The 20,698-nt window shown below is 38.3% G+C and overlaps 1 protein-coding gene across 3 annotated transcripts in view; it reads right to left on the minus strand.

Moving 5' to 3' along the window:
- KCNMB2 (potassium calcium-activated channel subfamily M regulatory beta subunit 2) overlaps positions 1-20,698 on the minus strand; it is a 237,109-nt gene that overhangs the window by 176,448 nt on the left and 39,963 nt on the right. The window contains exon 2 of one of the 3 annotated variants that reach the window (XM_034662613.1): positions 9,531-9,636. The exons of the other annotated variants lie outside the window; for them this stretch is intronic. Within the exon in view, the coding sequence (XP_034518504.1) occupies positions 9,531-9,550 (20 nt within the window). The 5' untranslated portion in view covers positions 9,551-9,636. The remainder of the gene's footprint in view (positions 1-9,530; positions 9,637-20,698) is intronic. 3 annotated transcript variants of the gene reach the window in all.

Genomic DNA, 20,698 nt, shown 5'->3' on the forward strand with positions numbered 1-20,698 from the left:
ATATCTGCATCTGGATGCAGGGGAGTGTGTGAGTAGGACTCAGAAACGTAGTTCGTAAAGGGAAGGTGTCCAAGATGGGAGGCTGATGATGGAGAGATATCAAATCTGAGTGGGGAGCAAATGTATACCTGGACATTTGAAGGTACAAATCCAAGCACAGAGGTGGCAGGGTTTGACAAAAGGGTGAGGTCGTTGAGTGGAAGTTGAGTGCAGACACATTCTCAGGCACGGTTTTCTCTTCCATGGTGCTGCTTTGGAAGGTCCAAGTTTCCATGTCTGAGGATGTTTCTGGAGATTTAACCCAAATCCAAGACATACATAGTGCTTCTGACCTGCTGGTGGTAGCCAGTAAGGACCATTTATTTTTTCAGTCTTCACTGTGAAACGGAAAAGGACTCATGCTTCTCTTCCTGTGAAAGTCATATTGGTCTACAGCCAAAGCCGGGGTGGACCTCAGGCTCCTCAGGGAGGTGACATGTAGAAATGGCACGGGCATTTGTTGTAACTGTAAACTGATAAAGATTGTAAACTGTAAACTGTCACGTGAGGATATGAGAAGTTTTTAATGTGCCCAAACACCTTCTTTGGCTGTGATATCCATCTAACACTCAACAGCCTCATCATATTGATGTATTGATTTTTGCTGCTTTTTGCAAATATATGACCAGTAGGTATAGAATTAGAAGACTCAGTAATTCCATGCTTAAGCTGATAATTTTATTCACCATATCCATAACGGATAGTATAATAAATAACTTCATGGGTTGTCTGTTCTTGGAATGAGAGTTGCCGACAGGTTTTCCGTAAGAGAATAAAGTGAAGAATGAAATCTCTTGAATGATACTGTTATGAGACTTTTGTATTATTTACTTTACTCTGCAAGTTGGTATCTCAATCAGCATAATTAATTCATTCACCTCACTTTTTAAGTGTTTTTATGTTAACATTCCTCTTTATGTCTATATTCACTTATAAATAATGCCTACAGTTGACAACTTACCAATGAATTTCTCTAGATGGAATCTCTCCCCTAAAGTCCAGACTCCTATATCCAACCTCCTACAGTACATCCTCACATGAGTGTCCAATAGCCATTTCAGATTCAACTTCCCTAAGACTGACCTTCTAATTTGCTACCATCCCCAGCAAATGTGTTCCTTCTGCTATATCTCAATAAATGGCTACTCCATTTTCCTATTGCTCTGATCTCCTACTTGGAGGTCATCCTTGATTTTGTCTTTCTGTCATACCCTACATGAATTCATCAGCAAATCCTATTGGCTCTAGTTTCAAAATGCATTCAGACTCTGGCTACTTTCCACCATCTCCACTGTTTCCAAACTAATTTCTTGCTCAGACAGTTTCTCCCTAATTAATCTCTCTGCTTCTGTTCTTCTCACACTTCCCTGATCCCACAGACCATTCTCACCACAGCAGCCAGAGTGAGCTTTGTGTTAACTGTACAACACATCATGCCACTCCTTTGTTATGATCCTTTCAGTTATATTCCATCTAATTCGAGTGTAAGGTCCTTCATGATCTGCCCTATTTTCTGCCTCCCACATATCTCCTAATATTTTTCTCCCTGTTCACTTTGCTCTTGCCTCAGTGGCCTCTCTGCTACTGATCAAACGTCACACATATTGGGTGCACAGGGAGGGAGGAGGCATCCCAGAAGGAGAGAACAGCATCTTCAAGGTCTTGGTCCTCAAAGATCTTAGCGTGATTGGAATTTCAGTGCCTCGGGGGGGTGAACCCATACAAAGATATAGGCTTAGCCAGGGAATGAGTGGTCTGGTATGTGATGTCCGAGAGTATGGAAGACGATCAAGTGTATTTCGGGAAGCAAAACTTCACACACTACAGACATTAAATAACCATTGGTCAAAAAAAATAAGCCTTGTCCAAAAATCAATAGAATAAAAGTTTGTCATCAGCTGGTTTTCAGAGTAGATCTCAATGGGAAAAAATCAGATCAACGACTCAGAAAACTACTTAGAAATCAGTTTAGGAACCTTAACTTAATTCAACAAAAAAGCAGACTCATAAAGGACCAAGTCAAGTTTTTTTGAAACTGTTCTCTGGCTAGACTCTATAGTACATTTAATTATGGATATCAAGACAAATCTCATTCGATTGCCCCTCTAGGAGGAACTGAGTCAGGTGATAAATGACTTCTTCCTGGTTTGCTTATTTTATTAGACACTTTTTTCATTTCTGGTTCTTGTTCCCAGATGTATCATTTCCCATTTCACACATCATAAATATGTACATAAATATTTTAAAAGTTTGTTTCTCCAGGTTGAATATATGCCATTTAATAGATGTTAGTTCTAACTGAAAAGTACCTAAGGTAATAAACTGTTCTGGCCTTTAAGCTTAAGTTAACCCAAATAGCATCAGGAATAGCATGTTCGAGTTGGCAGGGACCTCAGGGATCATCCACAACATCCCCAACCCAGAGACCCCGCTGTCCTGTCCCTACTTCATTTAAAAAGAAAAAATTGAGTAGCAAGGAGACTTGCCAAACCTCATAACTGTGGAGTCCAATGACTCAGAACACACAAATGATGTTTTCTGAGGCCCTATTACAGCCAAAGGGTCACACACACAAAATAAAAAGAACTGGTGTGCACTAGAAGCCCTGGAAAACATGCTAATAATACAGGCCCTTCTTATAAGATTCTGATTCAGTAGAAATTTTCACTTTTCAAAAACACCTCCCCACCATGATGTGAATATAGACAGCCTGTGTACTACAGTTTGAAAGTGGCTTAAATGAAACAAAATATTCAGGCACAAACAATGAGCTTACCAAAACATATAGACCTTCTAGGATTATAGTATTACCCAGGTGCTAGACTGATCGATACTACACTAAAAAAATTCTTCTCTACTAACCTCTCCTGTTATGGAAAATACATAAAGGCCTTCACAGTGCTCTTTGTGGCTGATGCCAACATAACATAATGGCAAATCTAGCTGTCCCTTTCCAGCAATTTGAGTATCAAGCTCACCTAATTTTGATGCATTTCACCTATGTGTCATTCCTTAAAAGAGTGTGAGATAAACATGAAATAATGTCAGTGTCTTCAGTTAACCTGTGTCTTAGGAAACAAGATGTGATCCCTTCTTTGGGGGAGGCAGAAGCTGATCGGTATTACCTTTGCGTTCCACCTGGGACTCCCAGTTTCTCAGAGTCTGAAATAATGTGGTCCAACTGTGCCTTTGGAAATGCTGTGTGTGTGAGGACTAAGTGAAAGACCACGCATCACGTAGCTTGACCATGACCTACAGGTACTGGTATGATTAAGATAAGTCCGACCTTCCTTAAGTACTGCCAGTAAAAACAATAAGCCCCACCCAAAAAAGCCTGTGGAAAACAATGTATACTACAGATGCGAGGAGGGTATACTCTTTTGGCTTCACAGGAAATATACAAACGTGAACTGGGTTATTATAAAAAAAAAATTGCATAGAACTGAAGCGGCCTTTAGGAATCAGTAAAATCCAGTGATTTTTACCAAAAAAATTATAGCTACAGACTCTCTTTTTCAAACAAAGTTTTATATAGAACCCCCAAATATAAAAAGATAAAGGCAGAGCTGCTCTGAATGAAGCCAGGGTGAGGGAGAGGCTGGCCTGCTTTCAAGCTGCTGACTGCCAGACTGGATATCCTACATCAGAGCCCCAGGGCTTCAACAGAAGAGCACTGTTTGAGTCCGTGCCTTCTTTTTTGAGAGCAGTGACAGGCCATGGAAGTTAGGGATTTGCCCATAGCAGGAAGGGGTGGAGCCAGATTTGAACAGCTCACCCTGACAGTCTCTTTGTACTCATAAGAAGGGCTGGCTCAGTGCTGCCAAAGCGTTTCTTCAGGGACATTGGTCTAAAGCAAGGAAGACAGGAGCGCTTCCTCCCCGCTAGGAACGTCCAAGGCTGAGAAACAATAAGCTCCTCGGTTATGCGTACCTTGAAGCTACCTGGGTAGGGTTTATGGTTCTACAACAAGAATGAGCTCTGGAAAAGCTCTGGAAAAGGGAAAGGCAGTGGAAACCTGGTGATCTTTGCAATTCAGCAGGGTGTGAAACATCATAGTCAGCCCTTCCTTTAGGCAGACTTGTATATATGTTGACCCCTCAAAAGAATTTTTGTTATTTTAGCATTGCGTATCAATTGTATGGGGGGAAGCCTGAGATTTTCTTCTGGCAGTTCTCGGGTGTGTGGGACTGACTGAGAGGATGGGAATGACTTTAATAAACACCCCTCAGAAGGGGATTTGAGAGACATTAGCCTCCTCTCCATTCTAGAACATACCATGTTTTTATAAGTTTCCTCTGCAAAATTCTGAAGCAATTTGCTTCCAGTCACTAATCTTAGGTTGTTTTTTAGTGTTTTGTGTGACATCATTCAACACATTGAAATAAAGTTAGTAGGCTTGCTTTTTTCCCCTTTCAAATAGAGACCAGGAAATCTCCCTGTTTGGGGGGAAAAGAGTGTACTAGTTCTGCTCTAAAACATAAGTGCAGGATGATTTAACTCTACAGTTGACCTTTGAACAACATGGGTTTGAAATGCATGGGTCCAATTCTATGTAGATTTTTTTCAGCAAATACAGTACGCTACTGTAAAGGCATTTTACGATTTTCTTAACATTTTCTTTTCTTCAGCTTTATCGTAAGAATACAGTTTAGATACGTATGACACGCAAACTATGTGTTAATTGCTTATGTTATTGGTAAGGCTCTGATCAACAGTAGTAGGTTATTAGTAGTTAAATTTTTGGGGAGTCAAAATTTGTACGTGGATTTTCAACTGCATGGGGACAGGGGGTTTATTCAAGGGTCAACTTTATTTTAAAAAGTGATCAAACTCGGGGCACCTGGGTGGCACAACGGTTAGGCGTCTGCCTTCGGCTCAGGGCGTGATCCTGGCATTATGGGATCTAGCCCCACATCAGGCTCCTCTGCTATGAGCCTGCTTCTTCCTCTCCCACTCCCCCTGCTCGTGTTCCCTCTCTTGCTGGCTGTCTCTATCTCTGTCAAATAAATAAATAAAATCTTTAAAAAAAAAAGTGATCAAACTCTTAGATGAAAGGAGGATGGTTGAGGACATGAGCATTGGAATCAGATTCGAGTACCATTTTAACCAGTTATAAGCTGTGTGACTCTGGCAAGTAACTCAACTGCTCTGTGCCTTAATTTCAACTATAGATAGAAGATAATAGTAGTGCTTATTTTATAGTGGTGTTGTGAGGATTAAACAAGGTAATGTACAAAGCTCTTAGTGAAGTATCTGGCACATAGAAAATTCTCAATTAAGTGGTCAGCTATTATTAGTTCTGAGTGGTGGGACAAGGGGTGATTTTTCTCCCTTAATCCACCCCCCCCCAAATTTAATGCAATTGTATGTCATGGTATGACAGAAACTAAAGTTATAAAAGAAAAAGTATCCATTTTTGAAAATGGAAAAATTTGGAAGCTTTTTGCTTTCCCATATTCAGTGGCAACCAAACTGATGTTTACTTTTTAAATGTAATAGTGTTTATGAAGGGGAGAAAAAGAAATGGGGCGAATGGACAGGTAAAATTGTCCCACCCACTCTTTTTGAAAATATACCTTCTCCCTTCTCGGTGTCTTTGTAGCACCAAACAAGAGAGGGAAGTGGGAATAAGAGGAAGAATGAGAAAGGTGACATGCAGTTTTTCTGGTTAAACGTCCCCAGGGTTTAAATCTAAGGGGATGGCATTTTAATCTCAGGCCGACCCTCCTCTCTGTCACACTTGTGGGCCACTTTGAGTATGAATATGGAAGTGGATCTGACTGGATCCCACCTCTTGGTAAGTTTAGATAAAAAGATCATTAAAGTTTCTAGTTCATAATGAACAATTTAACGCATTAGGATTTTCCTCAGGCCTCTTGCTTTAGAAAATGGCAGAAGGGAGTTCCGAGCACACCCAGGCTTTCACCTTGCCCTGCCATTTTGGTCCATTAACCAGGAGGAATCTGTGGAATGGCTACCCTGGGTCCGGCTTATAAAACTGACGCAACGGGTCCCTGCCTTTCCAGAGGCCCTCACACGGTCCTTTTTCAGATGGGCGAGCACCCTGATTGGGCTCACTAATGAAGGCCGGGGTCTGAGTCCCCACGTGGGATGTGGGGGCTGTTTCTGCCTGGGGATTATGGCTGGCGATTGTCTGTGGGCTGCGTAAGCGGCATCCAGTTGAATCAGCACAAGCGTCAGGGTGTGAATGTGGGCTCAGGCAGAGCCACGTGTGTTGGTAAAACCGAATCCTTTTAGGGCTTCTATCAGAAATCTGGGGTCTAGAAACTTGCTGTGGACCTGTGGGCTTGGAAAGTGAGAGCTGAGAGGTTGGAATGTTGGAGTAAAAACCTATTACATTTGTTTGTAATAAGCTTATATTTTAAGTCATTTTCTTTTTAGATAAACTTGCCTTTATTTTTTTTTTATAAAGGGTCTTTTTTAAAGGCTGTAGAAGATGTTCCAAAAACAAAACAACCTAATAAGTATTTAGTGTTTGATTTGAGCCTGAGGGGAATCACTTTACGCACGTAGACCTATCGGGCCACTTGGTTGTGTGACCCGAACGGTTATTAGCTGTTGAGTACTTTCTAGGAGCCGGGCCCCACGCTGCCTGTTTTATAGCCATTAGCTCAGAAATTATTCACGGTAGTCCATTGCAGGACCCTCCTGTTTTCTCCACGGGAGCCCGAGGCTGAGAGTGGCATAGTAATGCCTACAGAACTAGAGTGCCATGATGTTGGGAGTAACTCAGCCTCTGTGTCTTCAAACGTGAAATGAAAATCATAATAGCTACCTTCCAGGGTGCTTGTCATGAATAAATGAAGACACACACACATACATATATTAAAATATAAATTATACATAAAATGTATCATATAAAAATTAAAATACTAAAAATTACATGTATGTGCACATATGTGTGTGTGTCTGGTATATAATAAACATTCAGTAAATATCATTATTTTAACAGAGGTCTCCTTTCTACAAAGGCCAGTTTGCTTCCATAGAGGAATATGTGGTGAGAAGTGAACGAAGAAGCTTTCATTTGGTTTGCTAACACACTCCTAGGGGACAGTTTAGTTACCCTCTATCATCTTCCTGCTCAAAGTTCCTGAAAATCCTTTCTCTCTTGTATTAGTGAAATGAATTGTTCACTCACAGGAAACTTTTGCTTTTCCTTCAGGTGATAGTGGCAGAGATTTGAACCTCTCCTTCAACTCCTAGTTAGAATGAGCCCTGCTTCTACCTGGGAGCCTTTTTTCCCTGCCAGGCTCTGACCGACTGAAAAGCAGCGGCTGAATTTGGGGAAGATTATATTCCTTGGCTTCTGCAGGTGTTCTATTAATTGCCATGTCCTAGTCACAGTGTCACCTGGACCCTCGGACAGGAAGATCACTAGAAAATATGGTCAGCATCCAGAATTCTGTTTGTTGAGGAAGAAAGATCCTTGGATTCCAGGGTTTCTTTCTTCCATCCTGGATTTTCCAGAACTTCCCAGGCCTTAGCTCAGACTGGGATAATCCATCTCTATTGGAAAATTTATTAGGAGTTACTTATTAAAAATGGTTAAATGAATGGGGTGCCTGGGTGGCTCAGATAGTTAAGTGTCTGCCTTTGGTCATGATCCCAGGGTCCTGGGATCCAGCCCTGCATCAGGCTCCCTGCTCAGTGGGGAGTCTGCTTCTCCCTTCCCCTCTGCCCCCTGCTTGTGCTCTGTCTCTGTCTCTCACTCTCTCTCAAATGAATAAATAAAATCTTTTTAAAAAAAAAATGGTTAAATGAAAATTTTTCCTGGTAGAAAAATGTACAAAACCTGAAGAAGTTAGCACCCATATGATATTAGAGGAATAGATAAATAGACCAATGGAGTAGAATAGAGTGCAGGTCATGTCCTCCAACCCATCTATTATGCTTATGTGATAAATGTGGCATTGTAAATCAGGAAAGGAAGAGACTGTTAGGCCCATTTGGAGAAAAATAAAGAATATTCCTCTGGATGATACCATCCAAAACAAATTCCAGGTTGATTAATATTCTAAACACAAAAAAGTATGTTGTCCTAGAAAAAGTATAAAGGAATAATGTTTTAATCTTGACGTCGAACCTGGAAACCATAAGGGAAAAGATTGGTATATTTCACTGTAAAAAAATTAAAAACCGTGACACAAAATACATACGTAAATGTAGAAAAAAATATTCAAAAACATGTTAGCAGTGGTTACTTTTTGTGAAAGTAATGCAAAGGGCGTGTGGCCATATATTACTTGGATTACTAGAGAAGCATTGAAAAGAAAAATGTTTAGAGAGAATGTATTTGTATTTAGCTATTGATCTATCTGAAAAAAATGATAGGGTTTTTAATCACTACACAATTTTACCAAACAATTGTATGAGTCCTATTTCTTTTATTAGTAGAGATTATTTTTTTTCATCTTTTTTTTTTCACATGCTTCTAGAAAGACTCCCACCCCTTACCCCTTTCTCATCTTCTAAGAAAGATTGTAATAGAAGAGACCGCCTTCAAAAACTTACTTCTGAAGACCCAGGATTTATTTTAAGCTGAAATAAAATGTTGACTAAAATAGTCCTTCCTCAGGCTCCCTGTTTAACCTGTTACCACAATTTCTGCTTCCCCCCCACTCCACTGTCTATTGGTATATCACAAAATCCCTTTTTAATTGGGGTCTCCACTGGTGTTTGCAGCTGGAAATTATTTCTATCTTTCAGGGTAGGAGAAAGTCAGGGTTGTAAGGAACCTTAGAATTCATCTAGTCAAACCTGCCTTCCCAAACTTGGTTCCCCTCCCAATATCCCCTCTTGGTTCATGAAGCTGCCTCAATCTGAAGAGGCAGGGGAGACAGAGCAGAGAAACAGTGGATAGGGGAGCTGTGGCAATTCCTAAACCTTAAAATCTTACCAAGTTTTCTATACAGAGAAAAAAATCAATTAAAGATCATTTTATAAAAGGTTTTACTTTCTGGATAGAACGTCTGTTCCACCAGACGTGCTAAGCAATAAACTAACACGGCAGTGTTGGAGCATTTATCAGAATGAATCATTCCTAAATTATCAGCTTACATTATCATATAAATGATCACTTTTGTTTTCTCTCCCAATAGTGCTATAATCTCTAATAAAGCAGTTTATACATGTTTTAAGCAAGACTACAGTGCCCCAGAAAACTAGCATCATATTGCTTTAATAATAAAAATGCAAAATTATTCAGGCAGCTTTCATCGGATGCCCAAGTCTCTGGATCAAGTCCCAGTCAGTCTACCCTACATCTGAAGGAAAACAAGTCCGACTTAAGCCCGAATACAGAACTGTATGAAGTGTCCCCGGCTTGGCGTATTTAAAGACCCAGATCAGACTGCCGCTGGTGGAATCTGCTCCGGTCTCAGACACTCTCCTCTTCCCAACTCTAAAAACTCCTCCTACCAGAATTTGGTTCTCTAGAACAGAAAATAAGCGGAAAATAATGATCCTACCTTTGATGCATGGTGGCCATGATATGGACAATTAAAAAGAAGTTCTCTAGTCTAGTGAAAAGGATGGCTAATATAATAGTTTGAACTTAAGTGATGCAGATTGGCTCTGTGGAAAAAAAAAAAAAAAGAAATAACCCTGAGGGGGGAAAACAACCTTCATACATTTGCTCATACATCATGTGGGACAAAAGAGCCATTGAAATTAGCATTTGTACAAGTGTATTTTGATGATGCTATTTTCAACAAGTTCTGCCAAAATCTTGAAACCGCAAGCACTTTCAGAGTTGATAATTGCCTGGAGAGATAATCTACTTTCTGTTCACTGAAATCTAAGTGAAGGAAAGAGTATCCTGTCCAGAGAGTTTTAATTGGCCTGAAAGCCTTAATCAGATGATGAATTTTCCTCTGTGGACCCCTTTCTTAGTCTGTCAAGAAGAGCCTTGCTGATAAATCTGAAAATGTTGGCAGACAAACATTCCTTAATAGAAGTAAGGACATTGTAGATAGGCACACACAAATACGACGTATGAACAATGGCTCTGTCTCAGATGGTTTCTGTTTGTTTTTTGAGGAGGATGGAAGGGGAAGGAGTGCAATCTTTTGACAGTGGAAAAGAGCAGGTGTAATAATCAACTTGCCTTTCTGTCAAGAGAGTACATTTGAGTGGGTCCCACTTACTTGATATTAATATAGTAGAAATCTGACCATTTGGTCCAAAATCAGGAGTTAGGGATGATTTTTTTTTTTTTTCTACATACAGACTTCGGCTCTTGGAGGGTGGGGGAAAGAGAACGCCCGCCCGTGAGCTTGAGCAGGCTTTCTCCTGTAACATCAGAACAACCATTGCCTGGGGCAAAGTGCCCTGCAATGTCTCCCATTAAGCCTCACCATTTCATCTTGGCCTAGAGACGTAAAAATCCTCTCATACTCCAACCTTGGACCAATTTCTCATTCTTGTTCAGTTTTTTTTATGGTGGACAGTGGGCTACTCTGGAGCCACTAAACTTGTCTGTTAGTTGGGATATAAATACCAGGAGCCACCTCTTTCCTCGCCTTCTAGAAGCAGAGATGCTAATGCCATCTGGCAGGACCACCTTTTGGCTAGCTGCCTTTTGTCTTCTGTACGTTTCCTTTGTGAGTCCCCTTGCAGAAGTTGGACATCACAAAACATCACAAAGGTAACGTTGTTTTTGGTAAAATAAGTGATTTGAACCCAGGTTTCCCTGGCTGCTGGCAGCTGGTGGTTCAGTCTGGAGCTTCACCTCAGCTTTCTACTCTCTTCCTGCTATTGTATCACGTTTCTGGCAGGAGAACAGGTAATTATAATACTGGGGAGTGCAGTGAACACCCTGCTATGTGAACAAAAAGAAAGGAGTCACTACTCTGCCTGGTTTCATCCATCCTGTTTCAGTGTTTTCGGAGTGCTTTTAGGTGCATTATCTCATTTGTTCCTCAAAATAGCTGTGAAGAGAGTGGAGTAGACATAATTCCCACTCTTATAAACGAGAGTTCTGTGCCTCAGAAAGGTTAGGTAACTTTCCAGGATCACACAGCTAGTAAATTTTAGCCTCGAGAAGGGAATTTATCTTCTGCTTCCAAATTCTAGACTCCTGAGGTCATCATGGTGAGAGAGTCAATTGAAGTCAAATCATTATTATTTTAACATTTTGTGAGTCAGTCATATTGGAAAATAATAGTTCAAATTTCTGAACTGAATATTTATGATCATAAAACATTGTCTTTCCTGAATTAAATAATGTTTTTGATAAATTCTCAGCCAAAAAGAGATTGAAACTTAGCATTATTGAATTTCCTCTTTATATAACTTAATTCTGGTTTAGATGAGAAAATGAGGTTTAGCCAATGAGTAGTATAAAATTAGCTGAAGAATATAATGTAATTGCTTATGTTACTTTGTGAGATGCAAATAGCAGATGGATCATATTTAAACAGCCAAGTATCCTAGCAATTTTTATAATAACTTCTTTATTTCTGAAGCATGCATTTTAACGCATATTAATATGTCTAAGGTAGTCATTTTATGCACCAAGTAAATAATGTGCCCTCTACGACTGTTCATGTTAAGTTCTAAACCATGTATTATACTGAACTCAACATACATTATTTTTCCTCCTATAATCAATCGGACGTATAGAAAATTATGCCACCTCGAAAGAGGACTAAGTTCATAAAGTTCTTATTTTGCCCCAAAATTTACATACACCACCTCTGTTAATCCTAAATTTTACCATTGAAGAGTTGAGCTTCAGAAAAATTAATTTGCTTATAGTTACTCAACTACTTATGATAACAATATTTAATGTAAGTCTTTTCTCTGCACCATGCTGCTTCCTGAGAGAAATTATTGTTTAATTCTTATAAACATACATACAAAACAAATCATATAAAAAGTCCTATTTCTGGAAGTTCTAAAGAATGGATGTAGAAAGAAAAGATCATTTTGCAGAGGAAAGCTCAATATAAACTGATTGGTGAAGGGGAATTAGTGATGGATGTCAAAAAAAAGTGACACATAGAACAATTTCCACCAGTATTTGTAAAATTAGACAAGCTGTGACAGGTAATTACATGATCCTGCCTAAAATAAAAAAAAAAGCAATTAAAATATCTTAGTCATGCTACTTACCTGTTTTTATAAGAGTTTAGGATGATGGAGAAAGATGGCAGGATCTGGGAATGTAACCTCTAAATCGAGGAAAAACTTCTGACAAAAAATTACATTTTTATCAGATTTAGGTGTGGAAATTATTGTGCACTTCGGCTAAATAAATGGTAAAGTGAAGGAACTTTGATTTTAAATAATGTTCCTAACAGGGATGACATAAATATATGCACGTAAGGTATTTTTCCCAGTGAAATTTAGTCTTGGGAATGTTCTCTCCATTGAACACCGTGTGTACATATTGTAAGAATTTTTGGATTACTCACAATTTCCAAAAAGTGGGATTGATCGATGCCTACCTGGCTTGGGATTCAATGTCTTTTCCTCCTCTCTACTTGATAATAGTAAGATCATAATCCCTTATACCTAAAACTGCCTTTACATCCTTTATTTCGTATTGGCTTTTACCCTATCAATAATCCTGTGGAGTAGGGAATCCTACCTGATTTTTCATAATTTCTAGGAAGAAATCTATCACTGGTTGGTCACTTTGTTATCTTGGATTTGTGCTTCTACATATTTGTAAGTTGAATCTTCATAGCTCATAATAGGTAGTGTATATAATTTAAACTTGATAAGTTAATTTTGAATGTGTTTGGGAGGGGACTGCTATAATAACTTAGCAGTCTTGATATATTTTTCTTACACTATTAAGATATAATTCACTACTGACCACAATAGTGACTCACTCCTCTACTCACAGGGTACCTGTTCCTTCTGTAACCACCCAGCCAAAGTTAGCATCTCTTCCCCTTTCCCACTTCTGGTCATTTTTATTATACATTCTAATACTTCCACAGCATTTATCACCAGCTGAATTGGTCTTATTTATTTTCTTACTTTTACCATTATCACTCCCAACTAGAATGAAAACATCATGAGGACAAAAATGTTAACAAAAAATCTTGTTTACACTGTATTATCTAGTACAAAAAACAACAGGAGATTGAATGAATACAGGTGTGAATGAGAGAGGACAACAACATGGTCACCTTCGAACCATAGTTCTCCCCCCCCACACACCCTCCATCAAAGCCGACTGGACAGTGAATGGTTGGCACCTGACTCAAGGTGGGGGAGGGGTGGCAATCCTTAGGCTCCACAGGGATATCTGATATAGCCTGGTTTGGAAAAGATAAATGTATATAGAGCAGCCCTAAGGTAAAGTCCAAGGTGGGTAAAGACAGGTGGAATCTGAAGGAGAAATGCTCACAAAGCAGAGCGAGAAAAGACAAGCAAGGAGAAAGCAAGCTCACATGTTTCTGTAGCGAGAGGAAGAGAAGCCCTGTGACGAGCTAAGTGAAAGTGGTGGAGACAAGGAGGGAAAAGGCACAAGCCCTGCTGACCGGATCCTCAGTGCTGCCTTGATTTCCAAATAAGCTGCAGCTTCCAGCTCTTCCTCCACGGGGACCTGCTCTGTCTGGCATCTCCTCATCTGTGGTATAATGTGCTTCCTTAGTTTCTGTGCCCTTAGTAGACCTCTGTTTTTACATCTAAAAGTGCCTAATCCAAATATCCTTCTTGATGTCTAATTTAGAGTGCAACATGTTCCGTTCTGCTCTTAGAAAAAAACATCTAACGATGGAACAGGATTTTACAGTTTAGGCAGTGCTTTAATGTATATTTTGCCATTTTGCCTGACAGCCACTCTTCTCTGTGAAGTGGCTCTTGATTTCCTCTAGGTGGGAAATTTCTCTCTTCTGTACTTTGGTATCACTTTAATCTCTTTTAGCATGTATCGCAGGCTTTATTTGTGTAAATGCCTTACTTTTGCTACTAGATACTAAACATCTAGGAGGCAGAGACTATGCCCTGTTTATTTCATCCCTCACAGTGTTTAGCATCATGCCTCCTATAATGTTGTTGCTAAGTAAAATCTTTGTTCAAATATTGAACTGGTTTTAAGACTGAACATAGTCTTAACTCTGATTCCATGTATCTATCCTAATGAGTTAGACCTTAAGTTATAAACTTCGGAGTTGTTATTTAAAATATTTATTTATTCAAATATATTTGTATATAAATATAAAAAATATTTATATTTGTTATTAGATTTGTCTTATCCACAGAGTCCACAATAATTTCTGGAAAATGTTCCGTAATAATTGCTGCATGGATTTGTGTATAAATGATCAAAAAGAACATTTACAATAGGCACCCTCCTATAAAATTAGTGAACTTAGTTCCAGATCCATTTCTTTTAGTTAATCCAAGCCTTCGTTTAGATTTTTAGTCTTCAAAATTATAACTTTTCCTACTACGTCTTTGTGGGGTTCTTCAGATTTGGTGATTGCTTTTCCTACTGTGCAAGTGACATTCTGAGGACAGATCTGGAGTGAATAAGGTTATTATCCATGGGACCCACATTTGCCTCAGAAATGTTAGAATTTCCTTCTGTTTCATTTTGCTATTTTGTTTTTAAATATTCAGAACTGAAGAGGGGAGAATAAAAGCAAACAAACAACAGAAATGCACAAGATTACAATTTTTGCTCTAAGGGCAGTAGTGATAGCACTAGAATTTTGCATAAAATAAATAAATCTCCCTTTCTGTTCTCACTAGATATAAGGTTCTAAGCAGCCATATTATTATATGCTGAGGTCATATGTTTGAGATCCTTGGTACTTTTACCTGAGTATTAGTTAGAATAGGATATAGGAAAGATCAGACAAGATAACATTTGGTGTTTGGATGATTCTGTCCTTGAAAAAAAAATCAGTGAATTTCTGTTTCCTTAGCTGCTCTGTTAAATGGAATATTTACACATTCATTGCTCATTCAGTAAACATTCATTGAGCACCTGCTATATCTTGCTAGGTACTGGGCTAGGAACAGAGGCTATAAGATAAAACATGGAAGGAGACACACAAACAACTGACTGCAAAATCCTGTGGTAGGTACCAAAGTAGAACCTGATAATTTACTATAATTGAGATATGCACAAAAAAGAAGATCATCAACCCTGCTTTGTAAGGGAGTAGGAAGATTGCTCAAAGAGTTTTATGGACTGATGCTTGAAGTTGAAGAAAGAATGGAGTTTTCATATAGCAAAGTCTTATAAGGGCCTTTCAAAAGGAAGGGAGATTGTGAGCAAAGACATAGTGATGTAAAATGATATGGGCTCTACTGGGTAGCTGCACAGTTGTTCAGTTTAGCTGGAAAGAGGAAGTAGAGTGTTGGGGAAGGAGTTTGGAGAGGAAAGGAAAAATAGATAATGGATGGCTTGTAAAATCATCCTAAGGAATTTATCCTTTATTGTGGGGGTAATAGGTAGCCCTAGTAGGGAAGGGTTAAGAATATAATCTCAAGACTAGAGTTTAACTATGTGAAATATAATTTGGGGGGAGTAAGGTTGGGATAGTGAAATGATTTCTCAAGTTGACACATATTGTTAGAGCATTTGAAAGCAGCAATTGAAAGTGAAATATTTTTTTTTCTCTCAATTGCTGTTCCTATTCTTCACACGTATAACAATTTTAAAGTTCAGAAACTATTGGTTAAAACAAGTTTAAGCACATGGTCAAATACCATTCCAGAAAGCATATTATGCCTAGCGGTCTACCTGCCTATTTTATTCTTTACCTCAAAGGAAAATACGGACGCATTAAAGAATACATGAACACAAGTGAAAAGAGAGGAAAGTGGATTATTATCCACTTTCATTGGAAGAGGTGTTTCCAATACATGTGTCCATAGGTACATGAGGAGTGTGTAGAATAGAGCTTGAGTCAGAGGAACCGGGTTTCAGACCCAGTTCTAATATATGTTAGTCCTATGACTTTGAAAAGTTAATTGATTTCTCTGATCTTCAATTTACTCAGCCTTAAAATGGGGTAACAAATTCCTGCCTTAACTATTTTATAAGGTTACTGTGAGAATCTGTTGAGACAATGTTGTAAGTACAAAAGTGATTAATTTATACATATTTTCCAAACAAGGAATCCTGAGGAATGCCAATAGCAAGAGATCATAAGTCATTATTAAAGAAACTTTCTTCAAAATGCTTGCACATATCTACTCCAGAAACTATCCATCTCCAGGCTCACCACTCTCTGTTCTGTTTTTCACTCTGTAATGCAAATGTAAGAATTTATTTTTATGAACTGATGGTGCCTGAATTGGAAATTTTACCATTATGAATGTTACACGATGATTATTTCTCAAGCAAATAGGACATTTTCCAGAACTAGCCTCATGGAATATATATATACTAAGAAAGTGTAGTTGGGTCAGTGCACATGGTTTATTTTTAATTAAAAATTTTAAAGAATAATAGTTTAGTACAGAGGAAAGAGAATTTTGAGTGGAATCATTTCACTTGTTCATTTAACTGGCTCAATTAAGCTATGAAATTATATCCATAGGGAAAATATAGATTCACATATTCACATAGTTCACCTCACTTACAAATATTCAATTACCAAATATTTATTTAACATATTATTGGAGGTTGTTCGGGAAAATAGATTAGCAGCATTAGAATTGGAACTTCAAAGCACTTCCAGTGAACTTCAAAGCATCTGCAACTCTGGCAAACTCAAAAGCTTGGCTATTTTTTATGCTCTCTTTATCCACAAAGTAATTACTATGCAGGAAAATATAGACTTGATTAGAGCCCAAGTAAAACCATTGTTGAGCTCTCTCAGTCAACTGTTCAGGGTTGTAGGAACTGGGTGTCTTGTTTGAGGGAACTGGAGTGAGTATCCATAGACCCCACTATGGGAAAAAAAAATCCATAGACAAAGGATCACAAAATAGTTTCTTTTTCCTCTTCATCTTAGAATCTGAAGACTTAAAACTCCAACTTACTGTACCAAGATTGCTCAGGTTCCTGGCCAGCAGATGGCTCTCTATTTTTTTTTTTTTTAAACCAAGACACTGTCCAATGTACTGAATTTAGTACAGGTTGAGAGTAACTTCTATCATAAAGATAATTGAAATAATGGAGCTTGTGTTTTGAGGCCATTTTTTCACTAGTGAGGTGAACTTGAATGGAGAGACCTATTGAGTGTTGACTGTTTTAAGTGGATCTTTCTCTTCCTGTCTTTATAATTAGAATGCAAGCTCAGTGAGTCCTTTCATGCACATTTACACAGATTTTTTTCCCTTCTGCTCTTATTTCTCATCCATGTTGCAAATTGATAAAATTGTGTTAGATCTGTATCATCTAATTGTAGGCAATGCTGGCATATTTCACTGCATAGCATACGTTTTTCAATTCTTACACAATACTATTAAACACCTATCATGAAAGACAAGTTGTTTTATTGCATAACCGTAATTTATATCTAATCCTCAATATATAAATTATTAGGTGTCACCTACATTTTAGATTGTTCTATTTAAAAGAGGAACTATAGAAAAATAAGAAGTAAAACTAGACATATATATGTGGGACAACTAAAAATTAGAAAGAATGAAACTATAATGAATTAGAGATTTTATTCAAAGGGCATATAGGGCCTCAGTATTTATAAAGCATATGGTTAATTTATTGAGACAACAGAGGTAGATGTGGTGTTATGCGAATGGTACAAAATGTTTAAATGAGAAGATGTCTGGCTTTCTCTCTTGGGAAAAATCTTGAAATCTGAATTGCAGTTTCTTAATCTGCAAAGTGATAATATAATATTTACTACATAGCTTGTTGAATGGTTGCACTCTATGAGATGATATCGGTAAAACTTTTGTGTAAATTTTAAGATAGCATACCTTTTTGGTCAAAGCTCCTTTTCTTCTTGGTAGTCCATGGAATCTATTACTCATTTCCTTTTCTTTTTGTAAAAAAAAGGAAACTGATGCATTTTATATTTCTCTTGACAGCCATTTCTTTGTGGAGGGGTTTTTGCTGTATTGGTTGGTGTTTTCTGCTCCTCTTTCCACTTTTTGCTCCAGAATCAAGTATTCAGGCTTTTTCCCCCCTCCACAATAGTTAATGACAATTAGGAACTGAGGGATAAAGCCTTTGTTACTCTGAGTTATTAACAAAAGAAACTTTTATTTTAGCAAGAGCAAAAAGACATCATTACTATTGATCACTGTCCAGAGAGAGCTTGGAAATATTTTAATTATAGTGAACTTCTATTACAGCAGTGTTCATTTTAATGAGACCTGACTTTCTAGTCTTATCTTTACTGAAATATTTTCACATTTTCTCCACTCACTTTTTCCGTTTTCAGACTAAATACAAATGGACTTGTAGGAACATCTTTTTGGTGATTAAAAAATGATGATTAAATCATGGTCTTCCTTTAGAGGGTTATAATTTGTCTTCCTAACATAATTGTAAATACATGAAAACCAGGAAACCTTGAGAGAGAAGCTTAGATGTGTCATTGTAGAAAAATTGGTGAGAGACTCAACTTTCAAGATTGTGAACTTTCAAGATAGTGATGACTCGTAAAGGGCTAAAAATATTTTGAGTGGCCACAAACTGCTTCACTCTGAGTATTAAGGGAAGCGTCATCTACAGGAGAAAGAACCAATGCAAACAAGCCTAGATGTGATAAGTAACAAAAAGGAAAACAGATGTGGCTGTATTTCAGGTACCTTGTTCAATGCCAGTAACAGGGAAACGGTATTACAGTGGGCACTCTTATCTGGAAACATAACTCATTAACATGATATTTTCTCTTCCACCCCTTTATGATGTGAATGAGAAAAAAATGGCATGCAGTAAAAAGATACAAGTTGAAAGAAGCATAGATGTAGAAGCCATTGTCAGAAACAGTCCTGCATCATCTCCTAAAATCACTGAAGTTTAAGATAGAAGTTCTGATGTTTTTAACTCTATCAGAAGGTCAAAGACAAGTCCATGGCTCTAAATATTTACATTTGTATAATTCTTGATCATTTACAGTTTAAATGTATACAAATGTATTGTGTATACAGTAAAGAACTGTATAATTCTTTACAATATAAAATTTTGTGTAAGTTATCCCTTTAAATTGGTGAGTGCTCGCAATGTTTAATGAACCACATCATGAGGAAAACACATCCTCTACTTGGACGAAGCTTAAATCCTGATGAGGTCTGGGACATGTAGACCACTGACTATAATATTACAGAGGCTCAAGGAAGGAACCAACAGAGGATATTAAAGTAATTTATTGTAGGAACTCTAGTTAGCATCTATTATTTGGTCTTTCCTACATCTTTCTTTTGGAAATTGTCCCTTTCTCTCATCATATGTTTCTGGTAGGGCTATCAATAACAGGGCAGTCCTCCCCCCGACCCCAGATGTGGTCACATGAACCAAGGTGGCAAATGAGAATGCCATGGTCAGTGCAGGGCCAGTCAAATCCATGCAGGGTCATGTAGAGTCCCTTTTTGGGTAAATAACGTGGATGTTTGAGAGCCTTCCTGTCTTTCTGAGGGCAAAGTCTATGTAAGTCAGAAGTTGCTGGTGGCTATATATTCTTTTTTTTTTTTTTTTTTTTTTTTTTGACAGAGAGAGACAGCCAGTGAGAGAGGGAACACAAGCAGGGGGAGTGGGAGAGGAAGAAGCAGGCTCACAGTGGAGGAACCTGATGCGGGGCTTGATCCCAGAACACAGGATCACGCCCTGAGCCGAAGGCAGATGCTTAATGACTGTGCCACCCAGGCGCCCCANACAAGCAGGGGGAGTGGGAGAGGAAGAAGCAGGCTCACAGTGGAGGAACCTGATGCGGGGCTTGATCCCAGAACACAGGATCACGCCCTGAGCCGAAGGCAGATGCTTAATGACTGTGCCACCCAGGCGCCCCAGTGGCTATATATTCTTAAGACATGGAGAGGAATTTCTGGAAGATGTAGCCAGTCCAAAAGACAAGAAACCAAGAAATGAAGAGAGGACATTTTTGAGCAGCAGATTTAGCTACGTCCAAAGTAGTCAACTTCTGACATTTTTACTTATATGAGCCAATACATTTTGTACTTGTTTGGCTGTGTTTGAGCTGTGTTTTTGTCATTTATATCTGGAGTTCTGAATAATAGACTCTGTTCTTTTGAAGCAAGTCCTAACTTTATCACCTTAAAGATTTCTCTGTACATTCCAGTTAGGATAAATGTATTTACTAGTTCAATAGGGATTTCTTGAGTGTCTTCCTCCTAAGATCTGTGGAATACTATGACGATTAAATTGATTGAATGTGCCCAAGATCATAGCATGAATGTCATCAGAAGGTTTTGTAGTCTTTCAAAGAGGAATTCTTTCCTCTTCCATTGCAGATGCTCAAGATATCACTGGCATTTATAAGAGTATATTTGGAGGGATTCACATTTTATCTGTGATTTCAAATGGACAAACAGAGAAATTTATGGAAGAAACACTGGAAATATACTTCCAAGGTAGCATAGTTACACTTACAGAAGTGTAGTGATTGGTCCAGTTTCAACAATTTTTCAATAGCCTTTTAAGTCTGAGACATTTGTGAACTTACTTTGACCCATATAAAGAGAAAAAGACACTGTTCTTTCTTTCTACCTTTTGGTTACGTATCTTCTC

The sequence above is a fragment of the Ailuropoda melanoleuca genome, chromosome 1, assembly GCF_002007445.2.
Source record: "Ailuropoda melanoleuca isolate Jingjing chromosome 1, ASM200744v2, whole genome shotgun sequence".
In the NCBI taxonomy this organism is placed as follows: Eukaryota; Metazoa; Chordata; class Mammalia; order Carnivora; family Ursidae; genus Ailuropoda; species Ailuropoda melanoleuca.